General features: G+C 43.1%; 1 protein-coding gene across 1 annotated transcript in view; it reads right to left on the minus strand.

The window, feature by feature from the left end:
• UHRF2 (ubiquitin like with PHD and ring finger domains 2) overlaps window positions 1-21,956 on the minus strand; it is an 898,530-nt gene that overhangs the window by 265,672 nt on the left and 610,902 nt on the right. The window contains exon 7 of the mRNA XM_085633451.1: window positions 13,336-13,459. Within this exon, the coding sequence (XP_085489577.1) occupies window positions 13,336-13,459 (124 nt within the window). The remainder of the gene's footprint in view (window positions 1-13,335; window positions 13,460-21,956) is intronic.

The raw sequence follows: 21,956 nt of genomic DNA on the forward strand, positions 1-21,956 counted from the left end.
AGTATGGCTAGACTTACAAATCTGAACATTCTTTAACCAGATTGCTGTAGCAGCCTTACCCAGTGTAGAATCAGCTCCAGGCTTGCCAGGTAGGGGCTAGTTGCTTAACTGATAACAAACGGCAATACATTGGACTATCCTTCTGGGAACTGATTACTTGGAGGAAGCCATGGCAGTCTAAAGAGGATTATTATTGACTAAGAGTTGGTTAGATTTATGCAATTCTTCGGTTCTGACCAGATGAAACCTCAAGACTTTCCTGTCATCAAGAAGTAAAGGGAATTCTTTGCTAGAGAAAAGGGGTAACTGTAAAAAACCCACAGAGATTTTTTGCTAGATGTAAAAGTCCGGAACAACTTTCAGAAGGTAAGAAGGGTGCGTTCTTTAAACTACTCTGTTCTGCTGAAATACTGTGCACAGTAAGAGCTTGGAGCTTCCAAACCCTACTAGCCTAATGGGGATTAAAAATGCTACCTTCCAGCTAAGGTGCTGCAAGGCAGGAGCCAGCAATTTAGAAAGTACCAAATTAAGCTCCTAGGCTGCCATCTCAGAGGAAATGTCTCTTTTAAGACAAGCCAAAAAGGCTTATCATAGGAATTGTTAAGAAACATCTTAGTGTTGGTACTCTTCTGTATGCCATGATGGAAACCAAGGGAACTTTTTATAATTGGAACTTGAAGGTTCAACTTTGCCAAGTGAAGGAATGACTACATCCTCATAACAGGGTATTGGGTCTCGATTATTTTGAAGGCACCTAATCGCAAATTCGTCACTTTGAAAAAGAAGGATTTTCTAGTAGATGGTGGTTTCGCTTCCAGGAAAATGTTTCATACAATCCTCGGGTAAGTTCAGGTGCACAACCTCAGGAGCCATACTGCCAAAACACAAAGATATAACATTGGTATGATGTAATTTCTTGTGCATCCCCAAAAGGTTCTGTTTGCACAGCATTTTCCTGTGAGGTTTAATGGACATGTGAGGAGTTTCTGAACTATCACAGCCTCGGCCACTCTAGGACAATGAGTATCTTGCTGCATTGTACCATTTCATATTTGTTAGAAATTATAAGATCAGTGGAATTTGTGGAAAGGTGTCTAGAATTTTGTTGGACCACTTCATCAAAAAAGGGCATTGCCCATCAAATCTAGTTGCCAAACTCCGGGCATTTTGGCCAGAAGATAACATATCCATTTGCAGGAACCCACAGTCTTGGTGGATGTCTTGCAAGATGTTGTCCAGCACCTACTCATGGTTTCTACAAAATATCTACTCATCAGGTCTGCCTGATAGTCCTGCAGGCCCATGAACTTAGCATAAATAGACAAATGTCTTGCAGGGAGCCAGTGCCAACTTGCTTGGGCTTCCAGTGATAGAACTCTGGATCTGGTACTACCCTATTTGTTGAGGTAGACCATTTAGTCCTGCCCCCTTGCTATACATTCGTAAAAAAATTGTTGTCCAGAGATTTTCATTTTTGATTTGTGTTTTTGCATCATTAGAGAAGTCATTTAGCTTGAGTAGACATTGCTAGTCCGGCCTAATTTTTCTGGACAACATTTAAAAAAAATGGCAGATATGTTGCAGTGATGATGTAATATTTCAGGAACCACAAGACATTTATTCTTCATTTTGGTGTCAAAACATAGGTTTTGGGGTTCAAGAGGTCTTCTAGAGACAGAAAATAACTTCTCATCGCAACCCTTCAGCCATTTTCCAAAGTGGTAATGATGTGTTTTAGCCAACATATTGGTAATTTATTCTAATATTGTTTTTGTTTCAGGTTTCCACTGATTCAAATTCATAAACATGAGCAAAGCAGGTGATAGCAGAGCATCTTTACCTCCTGATAGTGTTGCTGACTACAAATTCTGAGGACTCCTTCAACAAAGAAAAATATCATATGCCAAACTAATCTGAAAGAAAAGCTAACATGAACTGCGGCTGGTCAGAAGAGTTTGAGACACTGCTGAAATATGGCAACACTAAGTTCACAAAAGATTGAAACTAGTAGGTGAAGAGGAACAAATATTTTATCATTGTAACAACTAGTGGTACAAGTCATATACTATGGAAAAAAACCTGGAAAGAAATTGTCAAAAAATAACAGAAACCAGAGAATTACAACAAGAATCAGAGTCTTCTGAGAAAGCGACGACAACCAAACCCAATGCCCATCCACTTAGAAGATCGATGGCTACCCCTCGTCCACCTCCAACAACTGATTAGAAAGCAGAGGATCTCTAATGTGTTACCTGTGGTTAAGCCAGGACAAGAGCCAGAGGGATAGACAAAAGAACAAAGTACAGAGTATGCAAGTCCCAAAGGGCAAACATGTTTTTATCTGCTGCTTCTTTCTTCCAAGATTAAGTTTTCAGTCGAGTAGTTGATCTAAACAGCGAGGTGAATGTATTTGCAGAGGATTTGTATGCGGACCCGAACTGCATGCATTCATACATTCGGAAATATGATTGTACAATGAGCTCACAACAGCATGTAACCGCCAGTCTTCTGTTAAATTTGACCTCTTTGAAAAAGAAAATTAAGTTTTAAAGCCACTCTTGAGTGCTGGCTATGGGTTCACTTTGAGTGAGATCAGAGAAATAATAGTCCATATTGATGAAACTGTATTAATCCATAATATTGAAATTAAGATTTGTCTGGTGAGAAATGTACAATTACAGAATTTGTTCTTGTCAGTCTAATAAAAAGAATGAGCCACTTATGGGGTACTCAGCTGATTTGACTCCTGAAGTTCTTGCTGCCAAAATAAGATGATAGGATGCAGTAAAATCAGCAGGAATCATTTTAAGAAACTTCCCGAAAGATTTAGATTTTGGACTCAGTGACATATTTTGTGATGCCCCAAAGCTCCGCAAATCATGGGATTCAACAAAAATGCCTGATGTTGTCTTAACATTTTTCACATCATTGTTTAATATAAGAAAAGCAAAACTTTTACAAACTAAAGTTATTGAACTTGGAACAGAAGCCAACAACATTGATGATGGCTTTCAAGATATAAGTGAAGAAGTGGAAGACAATTCCATGAATCGACAGGCTTATGCTGTGCAAATGCACTGTCTTTTCCAAATCATGTTTTATGAATTACATCACGGCAAAAAGAAAACTCTGCTACACATGATGACTGCCCACGCAATTTATGACAAGTGCAAAAGTAGAGAGCGAATCACTTCAATGAATAGGATTGGGATTTCAACAAGTTATAATGGCACAGTACGGAGCTGGAACTTGTTAGCAGCTCATGCTGTAAAATCTTGCGAATCCGACAGCACACTACTTTCAGGTCACTTTACCAGGAAGGGATTTACAATTGCTTCTATTGATAATTTGGATTTTGAAGACAGCTCTTCTTTGTCTGGAACATCCAGCACACATGATACTGCCATGGTTTTTTTCAAGACTGTACCAATGAAGTAGCTACTGGAAAAACAAGCTGTGTCAGCTGTAGGCATAAACAAATGAAGCCGCAAACTTATAATCCAAATGCCTTGATAGCATGTGCAAAATCACTACAAGCCATCAACACTTCCCAGTCTACCAGAAAGTTTCAAAGAGGATGAGGACAGGGATCTTCTTCTACCTATGCTGCGGTCTGCAAAGCTGATTTAACAGAATTTATCATATCGCTTATTCGGTGTGGACTGAAGGATAAAGAAAAGCCAATTCCTCAGTGGGCTAGAATTTTTGCTCTGAGCTCCCAGGATACCGTCCAACTGAAGACGGTTAGTTTTCACCAGTAATACCATCTCCAGTCAGAAACAACGCAACAGTATACACAGCTCTAAAAAAAAAGATACCAAAATGTGCATGCTCAGCTTCAAGACCAGCCTATCCTGCCAATTTTCTACAATGACTGTGTTTTCCATATTGTAGCTGAACTTCTTATGAGCAATTCAGTAGGACTTGATGATCTTTATGTCATGATGGGCGTTTTCCACATGACATAAGTTGTGCAGTGTGCAGGAAGTTATCTTAGTGCATGTGGCACAGACGATACACTCACTGAGGCTGAAATCTTTGGAAGCAAAACTGTCTAGTCAGTATTGAGCGGAACTCATTATGTTAATTTGTTGCAAGGTATAGAAACATTGCGTTGGAATACTTTCTGGAACAAGAATGACAAATTAGGTTTTTCATATCTTATCTCAAAAGTGAACAAGGCACACGGAGCACTTCATTCAAAAGGTATAATACAAAGCCAGGCAATGTTCAATACGCTCAGTTCAAAATCAGAAAAACAAGTTTGTAGAGTTTGTCAAAGAATGTGAAGAAAAATCTGAACCTTGCAAGTACTGGGGAAATGTTTTACACTTGATAAAGCTAGTGAAAAACTTGGCACATGCTTGATACATACTGATCTGGAAGGTGATTGGGAGCTGCACGTGAAGACTGTGGGGTCACTGCTTAGTGTGTTTCACGAATTCAATTGCATAAACTACCCGAGATATGAGTCCTGGTATTTGGAAAGAGTGAAGAAGCTAGAGGTGAAAAAAACATATCTCCACAGAAAATTAATCCAAAGACATTTTGTAGTGAAAGACAGAGAGGTTCAATGCTGTGGCTCCAGATATGAAACTGGAACAGACGATCCAGAGATAACAGTAAAGCTCCAAGGGAAATGTTGGTCAGACACGTAAAAGTGAATATGTTGCTCAATGGCAGTCTTTTCTATTTGCAATGTTTTCCTAGAGATGACAAATTCAAAATTAATGGACCATCATGAAACGGTTCCTCACCGCAAACTTTTGGGAAAGAGAGGGGAACGTTTACATGTTGACAGCCTTCTTCATTTCTTGCAGCAGCAAGGAAAACCCTTTGAAATGACTGAGCCTGTGTGACTACACAACTTCGTGACCAAAGAATATGTGAATAACAATATAAAGAAAAGTGTACTAGATGTCCTGGAACACGGGTCGTAACTATATGCAGAACTGAAGCAGGAGGGATTTGTATTGAAAGAGAAAAAGCTGTTTGACATAATCACTAAAGCTACGCTTCCACTGCCATAGTAATAGTTTTGTCCCAACCATTACAAAACAAGTTACAAAAAAAACAACTTTCGTAAGCACATAGAGATGGATGTAGCAAAAGAAAGAGGTGAACTTATCAAGGACATTCTGTTGCGTGATCTTCTTCCAACAAACGCTTTATTTGATGAAGATGCTGAAACCAAACCAGTGAAGCACAAACTCATACAAGAGCTCGAAACAAAACTTTCACCAGAAGAATTTCAATTTGAAAAGGTGTCCTCATTGAAAACTGCTGTTGTTGTGGACTATATTACACAATTATGAATGGTCAAGATTTCATCCATGAAAAACTTTAGAGAGGAATGTTTTTTAAAACATCTCTGTATTTATTTTGCATCATACAGTTTGTACGGGTAATGGATATGTTATCAAGTTACATACATAGCAGAATAACAATCAGGAAGTATCCTTAGAAATCCCATCACATTTAGTCATGTTAGTACCAGCACATCTCAGGCACATAATCCAAGTTCAAAATGTCTATTAAGCCACATGAGCTGAGGTACCTGTCTAAAACTGCTAGAACACTATACCCCTCTAAATTCCCTCCAGGCCCCTGCACCTTTCCCCACGTTTTAGGGCACCATCGCCCTTGATATACCACTTGTTCCACATTTTGACACGAGTCGATTTCTGACATCCACTCCCTCAATGACGGAGGCTCTGGCTTGCCCCACGCCGGGCAATGTTTCTCTTGGCACCCCCACTGCTAAGATCATCCAGATACGCTGATACCTGGGTCTAGGTTCTACTCCAGATATGTTCACTAGTAGTTCATCTGCATTCATTGGAACTGCTACAGATAGGACTACGGCCAACATCTCTGTGAGTCGTTCCCAGAAAGACTGATTAAGTGGGCCCACCCATAGTATATGGCAAAATGTTGCTTCCTGGCCGCAGCCCCGTAGACACAGTGGGGACAGTGCTCTCCCTGTTTTGAAGAGGAGGGTTTGGGAGTAATAGGGCCTGTGCAAAATTCTTGACTGGATCAGGCATAACCTAGTTCTAATGGCGATTTTTCATGGGCTCTGCTACGCCTCAACCCACTCTTCATCATCTATGTCGCCTAGGTTGTCTGTCCATTTCTGACATAGAGATAGCATTACATCTGGGGAGTTATTTAGTAATTTCTTGTATACCAGTAATATACCCTTGGTAGGCAAGAGGTCTCCTCTAAGTCGGTCTTCTAAAGGAGACAAATTTGGCAGTGACTCTCGATTTTGGCGAATCATTGACAGGCCCAGCTGCAGGTATCTACAATGTTCCATATCTGCCATGTCGTATTCCTGTCGGAGGTCAGCAAACAATATTATAGCCTGCCCTCTCAAAACATCCTCTAGGTGCTCTTTTCCAAGCATTTCCAATCATGCAAAGCCTTTCAAGCCCCTCCACCTCTCTTGACATGTCACTTTGCCCCAATGGGGTCATTTCTGTCAACCTGTTCCGCTAACCCGGGTAGCATGTCGCCTCCCGCCAGGCTCTGACCACTGAGTGCGTATGCGCTGGGACGATGGCTTCCCTACTGCGTTGATAAAGACCAGATTCATAGTTCCAGAGACCTATCACATACCTGTCTACCCTGTATGTGGGCTACTGTTGTTTCGCGAACACCCATGTGTTGATCACTGTCCATTGTGTTGCCGAATAATAGAGCCAGGCATCAGGGGCTCACAGACCTCTTTCTACATATCCCTCTGCAGTTTGGACAAAGCTATCCGTGGGGCCGATCCCTGTCATAGCAGCAATCGTATTTCCTGGTCCAGCCTATGAATATCTTCGCCGAGAGATAGAATGATGCGTTTTGCCATGCATACAAAAGGCGTGGAAGGGTCATCATTTCGTATAGCCCTGCCCTCCCCGGCAATGTAAAAGGTAGACTGCGTCAGTGGGCCACATCTCTGTGCAGTCTTTCTAGTTGAGGGTGTATGTTCAGTTGGAGGAACACCTGTAGATCTTGGGTGATATGAATGCCCAGATATAAAAAAAACCTTGTTTGCAATTGGTGCCTCACAATCCGACGGTAAAGGAATGTTCTACAGATATCAAAGTCAGTGTGTACCTTGCAAGAACTGCATATTGTCTTTGACAATTATCTTGAACTATCGGTCAAAGAATGTGAGAGAACCAGACAAATGCCTACAAGTGGAACAATTCGACACCTATACCTGTGCAATATGATAAATTCTTGTCATCAACATTGAAAAAGATTAACTTGAAGATGTTAACTCTCAAATACATTGCTGATGCTTCAGCGAACTCTGAATTTCCAATTAATGCAAGTGGAATGAGGAGTTGGTGCCTGCAGAGATATATTCAAACGGGTCATATTGTTCAAGAACTTAACAGAAAATTGGAGGAAGCTGGCCTTTGTGTTGTGCCACATGTTTAGTGGGCTGTTTTAAATGGTTCCAATCAAGTCATTGTACTGTCACATTGTTGCAGGGATTCTGCTCATGCACAGAACTATGCGCAGGAAACCAGGACCTCAGTGAATTGTGGTGTACCAAAAAACTCACCTCAGTACCCAGAACCCCTATCCGACTAGAATCAGTGTCTCATTCGTTCTCCGTATCATATCGAAGTTACCAATGATTAGACAACCCAGAACAAGCGACTTAGTGTACTCTCAGGAATGGTGGGAATCAGAAACACCTTTTCGTTATTATTCTCATATCAGTCCACAACACAAGTAATCAGAGACACGGAAAAGTTTAAAATGTTTATTTTTAACTACGTGCTCTAAGATGCAGTACTTTGGCTAACATAAGCAGACAAATGATTAGAAATAAAACCATCAGCATTGTTAAATACCATAGAAAACAAAGGGAGAAATCATATTAGAATGATAGTGGAAACAGGTCCTATAATACCTTGTGAACCATCCTCCCCTGGCTAATAAGCTAGTTTTATATAATAATAGAAGGTCTCTAGGTTTGAATGGGGAACCCCATACCTCAAAGATCAGCTTAGGTGAATCACATCACAGGATCAGCTCTGCTCTCTGTGTCTGGAAAGATTTTCTCCAAGTGTCTGAATCATGCATGCAAATGCAATATTAAAGGCACCCGAGTTTCAGATATTTGCAGCTGTGTGCTTGTTGTGTCTAGAGCGTGGGCCGATCAACCTGAATTCAACAGCATACATTGTTATTTGACCTTGACGGTTTCTGCACACAGTGTTCAGACTAAGGTCGAGAGCATGTTTAGAGATGTGAAAAACAGACCGTTCTCATGTGAAGAAAAAGCAAGCAAACACTTTTACTTGTAATAACAACTACCTGCAGTGTCGTGTGCAAAAGCAGCAAAGTGGCAAGATGGCGCTAACATCTAAAGCGCGTATGCTAACAAAGCAATGTATGCAGACAAAACCGTCTCCACTACAAAATAGCATAGATGTTATTATTGTGCTACTTAGATTTGTTGCAATGTTCATAAGTCAAGGATTGTTAGTTATGGATATGTTATGGGACAGGCGAGAAAAGGTACTTAATCCTGCTTCATTTCTGTTCAAGAACCTTGACCCAGAGATGTCCAGTGTTCTTATCAAGGCACATATTCTTACCGGTGATGACACTAGGAGCAAAACTGGAACAAAGCTTGGAGCTTTAACTGCTGAACCTGTGAAGTTTCTAAAAGGATTTGCTGGGACAGAAGATGAATGTGACTTTAAAGACGTAGAAAAATGCCTTGTGCGTATGTGGAAAATGAGCTCTGACTGTCACCCATTTGACAATCTTCGGTAGAGTGAGTTCAAGATCTCGGTCCACTAAGTGACCTTCTAGCGATGTCATATTCTGTGCGTGGATACATTAAAAGAGCGTCCTACTTGACCAGAAGATGTGTAAATGTTTTGGATCATGCATATGAGGAGAAAGAACTGTGTGAATTTGGTTGGGAAGATACAAAATGTCTAAAGCCTCTACCCATAGAACTTCCATGTTCATGTACTTGCAAAACCTGTGCTGCAAAAAGATGTCCCTGTCAATATGCTCTTCTCAAATGTTCAGCGTTCTGCAAATGTACCACGAGCGATTGCCGAAACAAATAAATAAATAAAGTGACCTATGAAAATGTGTCTAAAACAGAAGTGATAAACATTATTTTTTTCATATTCAGATCATAAACATTGTTTGGTGTATTAAAAACCATTATTATTTGTTTCATTTCTGTATATGTCTCTTTTCCTCTATTATAGCCGCCATTTTGGAAAATGGTGGAAGGGATGTTCTGAGGAGTTATTTTCTGTCTCTATAAGACTACATGACCTCAAAAACCTATGTTTTGACACCAAAATGAAGTATATATGTCTCAAGGGTCCTGAAATAATACATCATCACTGCAACACATTTTCCATTCAAAATAAATGTTCAGAAAAATTCGGCTTGGCTCAGCAATGTCTAACCAAGCTAAATTACTTCTCTAATGATCCAAAACAACAAATCAAAAATAAAAATCTCTGGACAACATTTTTTACTGAGGTATGTCAGGGGGCCGGGATACATTGTGGTTATGTTGCCTGTTTGGATCAGGATTCTGTTTATTGTAAAGGATAATAGGAAGGCTTTCACAGCCGGAAGAACTGTCTTCAATTTCAGGACACTGATATGGTACAGCTTCTGTTTTCTGATCACAACCCCTGCATAATCAGAAACTGCAAATAAGACTCCCCACCCCCTGAGAGGTACATCTGTGACAACAGTTTGTGTGGGAAGGTTATGATGAAACTAGGTCCCTTTTAGAATACTGGTCAACTTGCACCACTACTTCAGCTTGTTTTGCAAGGAGAGCTAATCTCAACTTGCCTTCCAATATGTTCTCCCATTGAGACCATTGATCTTCTAAGCATCCTTGCTGGGGTCACATTTAAAGTCATGCATTGGGTACCAATATGATGCAAGTGGCCACTGACACCAGAAGGGACAGAATTTGACAAGCTGTAGGAAAAGAAGCCCTCTGAACAGAATGGTACATCTGAAAACTGGTAGATACTCTTTTTAACATCATTCCTAGATAGCAGAGTGTTGATACCGGGGTTGACATTGATTTTTGGTGGTTGGAGGGCGTCCTGGTCGATATAAAAGCGCAGTAGAGATATTGAAGTCTTGACGACTTGTCTGAAGTGTGCACCTTTATCCACCAACTGACCCGATAGGAAAGGTTTAGATATTCTGTTTGTGGAGAAGAACCCTCCCCACAATATGCACTTTGAAAAAGTCCAAGGTGCAGAGTTCAGAACAAATCGAAGAACTGTGTATTGGTAATGAGAATGGCATACTGTGAAGCTCGAAAATGTTCTGTGCATCCTCACTACTGTAATGTTGAAGAAATTGTTTTGTAAATTCACAGTACAGATTCAGTCTTCTTTAATGAGCAGAGGATATTTTAGGTGTAGAGATTACATTCCGAACCTCTGTCTCAATCCATTTGTGGGATTGCCTCAGGTCTAGAATCAGTCTGAATTCTTGTTTGAAGCAATTTTTGGGGATCAAAAAAGATCCTGACTAGATGCCTTACTAGCTCTATAGCACTCTTTTGCAGAAAGCCCATTACCTCCATCCAGAGCAACTGAAGTAAATGTTTTAGTGCAGGTTTCAAAGAGATTGAGGAAATGGATTTGCATTGAAGATTTTAACCATTCTGAATTAGTTGTAGGGCCTTTCTGTGAGTGGTTATGTTTTGCTACTCACCAAAATTAGTGAAAATAGTCTCCCACCAGAGTGGTAACCAGAAATTAGGAAGTAGAAGAGTCCTTGCCTAGGATGAGACTGGCACTTCCCTGAGGAGGCAAGTTGCTGGTGTTGCTGTTGACCTCTACCAGATCTTCTGTGGAATGAAAGTTGTGGGTGTTGGTAATGGGATCACTGAGGAAATGTAACCCTTTGTCTCTGGTGGTAATGACAGTCCCTGCATCTATACTGACAGCTGAAGAATTTAGTCTGCTCCAAACCAACCGCTATCACCGTTTCAGCCTCATTCTTCATTCTTTGTATCTCATCATTCATATAAGAGCAAAAGAGGGACCAACTCTTGAATGGCAGGTTCATAGTGTTTTTAATTGCGCATCATGCTTCAGTGATGTTAAAAGCAGTCACTAAGTAAGCCTTACAGAGATTCGGTGACAACATTTGGCAACTGACTAATTCACAGTGTCAATGGAAGCAGTGATCACTTGATTGGTTGCTGGTTGGCGCTTTTAACCAGCTTCCATGTAATCCTACCTTGGTTCTCTTGGGTGTTCCTAAAGTGGTCAAGGGCTTCCATGGGGGTCTGTCATATTGTCCTACCAAGGCCATGGTGCTAGCTGTCTTAAAAGCACCAGCAGTGAAACCGCAAACTTTAAGGCACGCAGAATCAATCCATGTGATATCTCTATCAGGAGGCACAAAGACCTCTGAGGCCAATGTATGCCTCTTTCTGACACCAAGACAATGACAGAATCCGCTTTGGGCTTTTATCGTAGGTATACTGAATGGTGATCACAGGGTTTGAATTTCTTTTTAAATCTTGGTGTAGCCATTTTCATGTGGCTGGGAAACCGTCCCTCTCAAGTTCTGCAAAGCTGGATTCAAAGGCAAGAGGACCCCTGGGCAGAACGAGGCTGTAAGGTCTCCACGATAGCAGAGACTGTGTTTTGAGGGCCTCAAATTATAGTTTGAGCTTTGCCGCTCCACTAGGGAGTACAGGAATTTTAGGATAAATCTGACGAGTAATGTCTGAAATGAGACATAGATTGAGACCTCTTTCTCTTATGCCTTCTAGGAGACCGTGAAAGCAGAGATGAAGAATGATTCAAAGCTCCTGAAGTAATAGAAGGATGCACTGGAGCCAGAGGCATCTTTTTGATGGAAAACAGAGAAGTGCCCCTAGGAAAAAAGCGGTTTCAATGAAGAACCAAAAGTTCTAAAGACACAAGCAGCACCTGGAGAACATCCTCTACAGGAATAACCTGTGAACCTGATGGCAACGGTGACACCGATGGCGAAGCAGAGAAAGATGTTCAGAGGAAGAGTTAGAAAAATAGATGTTGTTGACTGCCTTGAGAAGTGTCGCGAGATCTATTCAGCATGAGCCAAAAAAAAAGAACTGAGGCTGTAACACAAACTGCTATAACAGTTCATGCTGGAAAATGGAACCAGCTGGCTCCTTAAATGAAATGGTGCAGGTTTTCCAGCCGTGTACACAACCTAATACCCCATTTTCCTTCATGGTTCTTCTCCCTGTCATGCAAGGGTGTGGAAAGGTCAAATCTAACACTTCAGGACAGCTTTAAATGATATGCTGGAATGTTGGCTTTTATTTTGTTTAAAAGTGGTCATTACCAGAGAGAAACATGTGGAAGAGGTTGGCCTGCTTTCTCACCTCTAGACTGTTTTTGACCTCCATTTCAAGATATGGATGTTGATTTAGACTATATTTAAAAAGAAGAAGCCTGGCTTCGCTGCAGCAAGCAGGAATATTCTATGTTTACGGCTAGCAGTGAAGAAGCTATGATGCAGAATGTTTTGTGTTTATAGTGTGTAAGATATTTCCATATTAGTGTGATAACCAAGCCAATATCTAGACACACTGTGGCAGGACACTCTGTGCTGAACAATCATTCACAATGATGGAATTATGGATGCAAGAATAATAAAGTAAACACACATTTTTGGAACATGTGGAAGCATGAAGCCCTTTCTAAATGATTTACTTAACCATAAATACATTGGCTTTTTCACCATTAAACAAATTTCCAAGTCACCGCATGATACTTTCCCATTTGAAGTAAAGATTGTGTAAAAAAACTATGGGAGTGACAGGGAATAGAGGCGAGAAATCCTCTTGGATAGGAAAGCTGTGAGCTTGTGGGCATAGTGTTGTGGAATCCTGACTACATGCATTGCTGGTGTGAAACATCCATATATAGCAGACTAATGTGGTTGACTGATGCTAATAAATATTGCCAGTGTCATTGTGAAAATAGACTTTTATATATGATTTTTAAAAAGCTCACAATTTGGACATTGGTATAACTGAGCTAACAAACTTATTGTGATATATTTACTTTTGAGTTTCTAAGCTTACAAGCAACTGTTTGAATACATTTACTTTATATGTAATATGAAGGAATCTTAGTTCAAACTGCAAAAAGGTCAATAATACATACCTGCAATTTGAGACAATGAAATACAGTTTCAGATCTTGTATTACTCATGAATCGGTAAAATACATTAAAGAAATGTTCCTTGTTAAAGGCTAACATTTTTCCTCATGCCACAGAATTCAAGTATGAATATATCCATTACCTTGCCCCAGTCCCGCTGGCATTCTGTCACTGCAGATGGCATTTTGGCTTTCTTTTTACTCTGCTTGAGTTTCTCCCCGGCATTCACAACTTCAGTCGAATCATTTTTGCACGATGGACAGTACCTGGAAAGATATGATTTTTCATGTTTTCATTATTTTTTCTACTACGTGATAAAGGGGAGTTTTCAAGTATTGCATACATGCCATGTCAAGTGACACTGTCCCATTCAAATATCTTGAGGACTGAAGTCACAGGTAAGCAGTCATTCATGTGCAAGAACACGATCCTTTGGGGAACGCGGGGTGGGTGGAAATTTGTGGATCCACGCAGATTCCAGAACTTTCCACCAGAGGAATGTGGAGAAAATGAGTTTTTTTGGCAATTTTTCAGGTTTACAAGAGATTCTGGGTAACAGAACCTGGTGGGAGGCAGTCAAGTCACCCCATCATGGATTACCCTGGGTGTCTAGTTTTCATAAATGTATAGGTTTGCTAGGTTTCCCTAGGTGACGGCAGGGCTATGGTTAAAAAACTACAGCTAGGCACTTTGCCAAAAAAGGGTCATTTTTCGCTGTGAAATTGAGGTGTGTCCACGTTACGTTTTGCGCCGTTTCCTGTCGCGGGCACTAGGCCGACCCACACAAGTGAGGTACCATTTTTCTCGAAAGACTTTGGGGAATGCGGGGTGGGTGGAAATTTGTGGATCCACGCAGATTCCAGAACTTTCCACCAGAGAAATGTGTGGAAAATGTGTTTTTTTGGGCAATTTTTTTGGTTTGCAAGGGATTCTGGGTAACAGAACCTGGTGGGAGGCAGTCAAGTCACCCCATCCTGGATTCCCCTCGGTGTCTAGTTTTCAAAAATGTATAGGTTTGCTAGGTTTCCCTAGGTGCCAGCAGAGCTATGGTTCAAAAACTACAGCTAGGCACTTTGCCAAAAAAGGGTCATTCTTCACAGCGAAATTGAGGTGTGTCCACGTTGCGTTTTGCGCCGTTTCCTGGCGCGGGCACTAGGCTGACCCACACAAGTGAGGTACCATTTTTCTCGGAACACTTTGGGGAACGCGGGGTGGGAGGAAATTTGTGGATCCATGCAGATTCCAGAACTTTCCACCAGAGAAATGTGGGGAAAAAGTGTTTTTTTGGGCAATTTTTTAGGTTTGCAAGGGATTTTGGGTAACAGAACCTGGTGGGAGGCAGTCAAGTCACCCCATCCTGGATTCCCCTGGGTGTCTAGTTTTCAATAATGTATAGGTTTATTTTTTTTTTTTTTTTTTTTGAAACAGTTTATTACAGAATCCAAAAGATATACAAAGATGGGCCTACAACCTTCAGGCCGGCCGCTAGCAGACAGAAAGAGCATATAATACAAACAGTAGAACACACGCTGCGGCAGAAGAGAGATCACAGGAGTTGAAAGAAGCGTTGGCAGCCACTCCATCCGGACCCCACACAACGGTTTCATTTTTATATAAATAACGAAGAAAACAAGTCCACAAGGCAACCCACAATCGGAAACAATAGCATGTGCTCCCCTGGGGGGGACCCTACCGGTCCACAGGAATATCAAGGGGGGGATAGGTCGGGACGGAGACAAAGTGAACTCAAGCCCAGAACCAGGAAGACAAGCAGGCTAAGGAGACGGGGCCGGTGACGGATCAGGCGTCAGCGGCGGGGTACAGATTCCCCCACGGTAGGCGTTCCAGGGGCCCCACAAGTTCACCCATTTCCCAGGCTTACCTCTCGCAACATACACCACCTTTTCCCGAAACATACACCAATCCATGTTGTCCTTCCACACCGAGACAGTCGGTGACCTCTGGGAACCCCACAATTGCGCAACATCACGCTTGGCCACCATATATCCCAGAGTCACCCACCACGTCTGCGGCACTGAGTAGTCGGTTGGCTCCCACACATTCAGGAGACATCTTCTCGCCTCGGGCAGCAGCGGCACATGCGTAACTGCCTGCAAGACCTCGTGCACACCACGCCAGAATCGCGCCACCTCCGGGCATTCCCACAATATATGGAGAAAGGTCCCCAAAGAACCACGCCCACGCTTACACAACCCGTCCACAGCATAGCCCATACGCATCAGACTCGGCCCCGTAACATAGACCCTATGGAGTATCTTGAGCTGGACGAAGCGAAGGCGAGCCGGTATGGCCACCTCTTTCGGGGAGGCCACCGCAGACACCCAGTCCTCGTCATCCAGCTCCAATCCATCAGCCCCCCACGCCTCACGAAGGCCAGTCCCGAGCGATCATTGATGAGTTTTTTGTAAATTAATGAAATCGTGGCGTCCGGTACATGCCCATCTAGCACTCTATCCTCCAGAGGGGAGTACTCCGGGATGGAGGCAACGTCAGGGAATACGGAGCACAACGCATGACGGATCTGCATATATCGAAAGTACTCCCTGTCCTGCAACTGGAATTCCGTCTGCAGCACATCGAACGTTTTGAATCCCCCCTCGTCCAGAGATCGCCCACCCTGCTGATGCCTATCATGTCCCACTTCTCAAAGCCCTTCGAGGTCCACAGGGAGCCCAGCCGCTCAGATGGGTATAGTGGCGTCGCCCGGGTCAAACGATCCTTCCACCCCATCGCCAAGTTAGCCGCGTGCCACACTCGCACCATGACCCGCGTGGGGCCCGTCAGACGTGCGTCGAGCGAGCTAGAATAAAGCGCCCGATTATAGTCGCCGCCCGGCTGTAACATTTTATCCATCTCAAAGGCCGGGCTTAGAGCGGGCCCGTAAAGGCTGTGATTTATCGCAGCCAGCTGGGAGGCCCAGTAATATCGCTTGATGTCTGGGAGGGCAACCCCCCCGTCGTACCACGGGAGCGTCAGCTTCGCCTGGGCGATACGCGGTCTACCCTCCCAGAACAGGCGGCGCTGCAAACTCTCCACCTCGCGAAAGTAGCGCGCCGGGACAACGTCCATTGTGTTCTGTAAGGCGTACAGGAAACGTGGCAGCGACATCATCTTAAACAATGCCGCCCGGCCGAGCGGCGAGAGCGGCAAGCGCCTCCAACGCGCGACATCATCCTTCAGGCGCTGGAGGGGGGGAAGCAAGTTCTGTTTATACCGAGCCTCCGCGTCCAGGGTAATGAAGATACCCAGGTACCTAAATCCCCGCGGGGCAATCTGGATAGGACAACCCCGCGGAAGGATAGGAGCCTCCCCAGAGAGGACATACACACAAGATTTAGACCAATTGATGACTAGGCCGGAGTTGAGTCCAAATGAGTGCAATACATCAACCAGCACTATCAGCGATTTACGCGGGGAAGCCAGGTTCAAAAGAATATCATCAGCGTAAAGAGATACGCGGTCCTCATACTCGGGGGTCCATCGGAGACCACGGATAGAAGGATGCCACCGCAGCCACTCCGCCAGGGGCTAATAATGTATAGGTTTGCTAGGTTTCCCTAGGTGCCGGCAGAGCTAGGGTTAAAAAACTACAGCTAGGCACTTTGCTAAAAAAGGGTAATTTTGCATTGTGAAAATGTGGTGTGTTCACGTTGGGTTTTGAGCCATTTCCTGTCGTGGGCACTATGCCTACCCCTACAAGTGAGGTACCATTTTTATCGGGAGACTTAGGGTAATTCAGATTTGTAAAGGACCTGTTATTACTTATTGACTTTCGATGCATTTCTGCCTTCCAAATGAAAGACATTGTGTAAAAAAGAAGTAATTCTAAAAAATTACTGATAATTCTCATGCTAGTATGAGTATTCCCAAATTCGGAAATGTGCAAATATCTACTGTTTCCAAACTCTAATTTTTTTTCCCATTTCAGAAATACATAGGTGTCTTTCATACCGATTTTTCCATGTACACATTTTTACAGAATAATTACTATATACCCGGTACATAATAAAAAACCATTGCAAGTTGCTGCTCAGTTTTTGGCTCTGGGTTCGTCGGGTTCTTGGTGAACCTACAAGTACTATATATATCCCCACAACCAGTAATGTCCAGCGGATGTAACGGTACATTGCTTTCAAAGAGCTGTCATAATTAGAAGAAGTTACAGGTAAAAACATTGACACAAAATGCGCTTTTTTTCAACAAATTTTCAATTTATCCTATATTTAACTGTTAGTTTCTATAAAGAAACCTTAATGGATCTACACATATGACCCCTTGCTGAATTCAGAATTTTGTCTACTTCTCTAAAATGTATAGCTTTCCAGGATCCATTATTGCTTTTGTACCCATTTCTACCATTAACTGGAAGGAGGTCGAAAGCACAAAAAATAGCCAAAATAGGCTATGTCCCAGAATAATGCCAAAACTGTGTAAAAAATGTTGGGCTTCTGACAAAAGTCTGGTATCCCCTAAAAGCTGGGGAAATGGTGATTTCTGCCCCACAAACCCTTTTTTGATAACACTTGCAGGGAAAAACCCAGATGCTTTCATTTGCAGCCCGTTTTTCCCATTTTCCCCTCAAAAAAACTAAATTTTGCTGTATTTTGGCTCATTTCTGTGACCCCTCCAGGGGAATCCACAAACCCTGTGTACCTTCAGAATCCCCATGATGTTGGAAGAAAAGGACGCAAATTTGGCGTGGATACCTTATGTGGTCAAGAAGTTACAGGGGCCTCAGCGCGCACTACCCCAAATAGCCAAAAAAGGGCGTGGCACAGGAGGGGGGAAAGGCCTGGCAGCGAAGGGGTTAAAAAGTTAAAACGTAACACAATAAAAATCCCACAATTTCTAAATAAATAAATAAATGTCAGCAAACCCAAATGTGCTATGACAACAAGACTAAATCACCTAAACACCACCTCAAAGGGTCAAGTACGTCAAATACCGACCTGAGCTATGCAAACAAATATCGAAATCTGCTTACTGTAACCTGAAAGTATAGTACAATCCATCAGTGTAGGTGTACCAGTCTCAAACCAGAATCAGTTATAGAAAGGCCAACCATAAATCTGAATTACGCAATGATTCTAAACCAAAACAACAGGAACAATTCTTCTGCGGGTTTCTGCCAACTGTAAATGCATGTGATTTATCACGGGTACACTCATACCTAGATGAAGAAGATTTCAGGTAATTAGCATAAATAATCTTGTCTTGGTGCATGTGGGATCATCCATGAAACAGACACTGTTGTTAACAATTGAAGGACCAGGGCCTATACACGTTTTGGTTGGTAGAGACACTGGTCGTGATTTCCCACTGCCTTGCATGCCTTGTTTGACTCCTCACTGTGAATGGACCAATATCACTGATAGCACCACTAAAATGGCTACAAGAGTACTATGGTAGGCCTGGGCTAAAATTCCGTTCCGCTTGCGGAAATTGCGATAATTTTACATTTTCGCGTTCCGCGGAGAGCACGAAAAAGTCAAAATTTCCGCAATCCGCATCGTACGGAAAATAAATTCTTGCTTGCGCTGTAAAAAAATACATTCTCGCGTGCGCACGATCGCCTTACCTGAATCCCTGCGTTCGCCGACAAGTTTTCCCGATCTGGTTGTGTTCTCCACGAGATGTTGGATTGTTGGTAGCCATTTGCGCTGTCTCGCGACAGTTCACGCCCGCATTAACGTCATTCGTCGCGTGATCACGTCATTCGTCGTGCGATCACGTCTTTCTTCTCGCAATCATGCACCACGAGAGTATGAGATGATTGAGATCTCGAACACATCATTCTCCACCGCGAGCGAGCGCGTGAGGACGCGGGCACGTCATATCGAACGTGAAAAGGAGCAAGTGACCCCGAACACGTCATATCCAACGCGACAGGAAGCGAGAGAACGCGATCAAGTATTTTTGGACATGCCATCGACATCCGGCGAAAATAATGTGAAGCTCAAGAACTCGAACATGTAAAATTTTCAATTTGGAGAAGAATATCAGCTCTAGCAGCATGAAACCTTCTGCAAATGATGATTTGGATGAAAACAACTCCTCAGATTGACATTTGGCTGTCCTTTTTTGTGCAAGGAGTCCTTTTTAAAAAAGGTGGGGAGAGGGAGGAAGTGCCACAGAATCTCCAACTTCCTGTTCCTGTCCAGCAGGCTCCTCCCAGTGCTTTGTTCATCTCCTGCTCATTCTGCCTTTGGATTTTGAGCTGGAAAGATCACTCTTTTTGTCTACTGCATCATTGCAATTGAATTTGAGGATTTTTTAACTGGATATTTTACAAGTAAGTGGTTGTTGTGTCTGTTTGATTGGGGGCATTGCAGTTGTTGTAACTACAATTTATTTTTGGTAACTATCATTCCTTTAAATGTTGTGGGTAGCAGTAGTCAGTAGTAGGCCCGAGCTAGTCATGACCTCATGGGTGTGTGCATGAAGAAGCAACTGTTCCTTTGGTGTTTTTTGAATGCATTTCATTTTCAAGCATCATTTAGGGCCTGGATGGCATTGGATTGAGTTGGGAAGTATGTTTTTTTGGGGTGGGCTTTCTGATGTTGTTGGGCCTGGCCATGTGGCTGGTGGCCATTTTGAAACCTAGGCCTGCAAGCTTGTTGTCTGGCCTTGTTGTCTGCCAACAGGCCTGCTTTCAACTAGTAGGCTCAGATCAAGTAGCCACAGCTGTATTTATCAAGTGTTTCTGTGTGGTCTGTTGAATTTAGACATCATTTAGGGCATGGATGGCATTGGATTGAGTTGGGAAGTGTGTTTTTTGGGGGTGGGCTTTCTTATGTTGTTGTGCCTGGCCTTGTGGCTGGTGGCCATTTTGAAGCCTAGGCCTGCAAGCTTGTCTGGCCTTGTCTGCCAACAAGCCTGCTGTCATCCAGTAGGATCAGAGCAGGTAGCCACATCTTTATTAATCAAGTGTTTCTGTGTGGTCTGTTGAATTTAGACATCATTTAGGGCATGGATGGCATTGGATTGAGTTGGGAAGTGTGTTTTTTTGGGGTGGGCTTTCTGATGTTGTTGGACCTGGCCATGTGGCTGGTGGCCATTTTGAAGCCTAGGCCTGCAAGCTTGTCTGGCCTTGTCTGCCAACAGGCCTGCTTTCATCCAGTAGGATCAGAGCAGGTAGCCACAGCTTTATTAATCAAGTGTTTCTGTGTGGTCTGTTGAATTTAGACATCATTTAGGGCATGGATGGCATTGGATTGAGTTGGGAAGTGTGTTTTTTTGGGGTGGGCTTTCTGATGTTGTTTGGCCTGCCCATGTGGCTGGTGGCCATTTTGAAGCCTAGGCCTGCAAGCTTGTCTGGCCTTGTCTGCCAACAGGCCTGCTTTCATCCAGTAGGATCAGAGCAGGTAGCCACAGCTTTATTAATCAAGTGTTTCTGTGTGGTCTGTTGAATTTTGACATCATTTAGGGCATGGATGGCATTGGATTGAGTTGGCAAGTGTGTTTTTTGGGGTGGGCTTTCTGATGTTGGTTGTCTTAAAGACATGCTTTTGTTGTGTGTGTCTGGTGTGTGTTAGTGTGCAATGCATGCACCCTGCAGACCTTTTTGCGGCCTGTGAATTTTCGTATTTGCATTTTGTTGCATTAAAAAGGCAGAGCAGTGTGCTTTAGCATGCATCCTTTGTCTGGCTTTTATAGGCCTTTTGTCAGCTCCTGGTGTTTCCCAGGCCCCCTGCTTGTTTGTGATTTGTAAGTGTCCATGTGGCTGGTGGCCTTTTTTTGTGTTGGGAGTTATTAATGTCCTGCTTTTGCCATATAGGCCTGCATGGTTTTCCTATTGGCTTACTGCTTCCATCCATCCACCCCCTTTGCCAGCAGCAGCTCCATGAATGATGAGATGCTCAAATAATTTAATGGCAAATAGGGTCCACCCCACTTCCATTACATTTTTATTTTGGTGGTTCTTATTATCTTTCTTATCCTTCCTGAGAGTGTAGTGTGTGTACACAGTAGTAGAAACATAGCCCTTGTTGACAAAGTCTAAGAAATGGCTAGACAATATCTTTTGTTTGCACTAGTACAGTAGTAAGTAACTGAACCATAACAACAAATGCAACATTTCACTGATGTTCTTCTCCTGGCTTATTTGCTTTTAGGTGCACAAAAAGCCAGAGGAGGTGGTGTCATCATCATCACCCGTTGTACTGCCAGCCAGACAGAAGTCCTGCTGCGCATCACGTCCACGTGTGGCCAGAACTTGCTGTGCATCTGCGTCCTGCCTGACATCTGAAGAAGATGGCCCCAAAGAAAGGTACCAGGTCCAGTACCAAGAAAGTTGCCGGTGAGAAGAAGGAACAGAAAAAGGAAGTGCCATTAACCACGACTGGTGTGCCAGCCAATGTTTTTTTTGGCACCAAAAAAGTTACACCTGCAGCAGCGTTGTCCGGGAACCAAGCTGGGAGCAGCACCTCAGCACCAGCGGTCCAACCCCAGCAACCTAGGCCCAAGGCCTTGAGAGACGCAGAGGTAGCCAGTCTACTAACGAGCAGCGATGTTGAAATGTCATTATCGCAAAGTAGTACACAATCAACGCAGGCGGAAACTCAGCAGATAAGTGTGCAGCCGCAAGAAGAACAGCAGCAGCCGCAACAAGAACAGCAGCAGCCGCAAGAACTGCCCACCATAGTAGTTGTTGCTCCTGACGTAGGGGCATTTCAGGAAATCGAGCTTCCTGCAGACAAAGTGGAGCAAACCACTGGTTCGGAAGATCTATTGTCTTCCAGA

This window comes from Triturus cristatus, chromosome 2_1, assembly GCF_964204655.1.
Source record: "Triturus cristatus chromosome 2_1, aTriCri1.1, whole genome shotgun sequence".
Classification (NCBI taxonomy): Eukaryota; Metazoa; Chordata; class Amphibia; order Caudata; family Salamandridae; genus Triturus; species Triturus cristatus.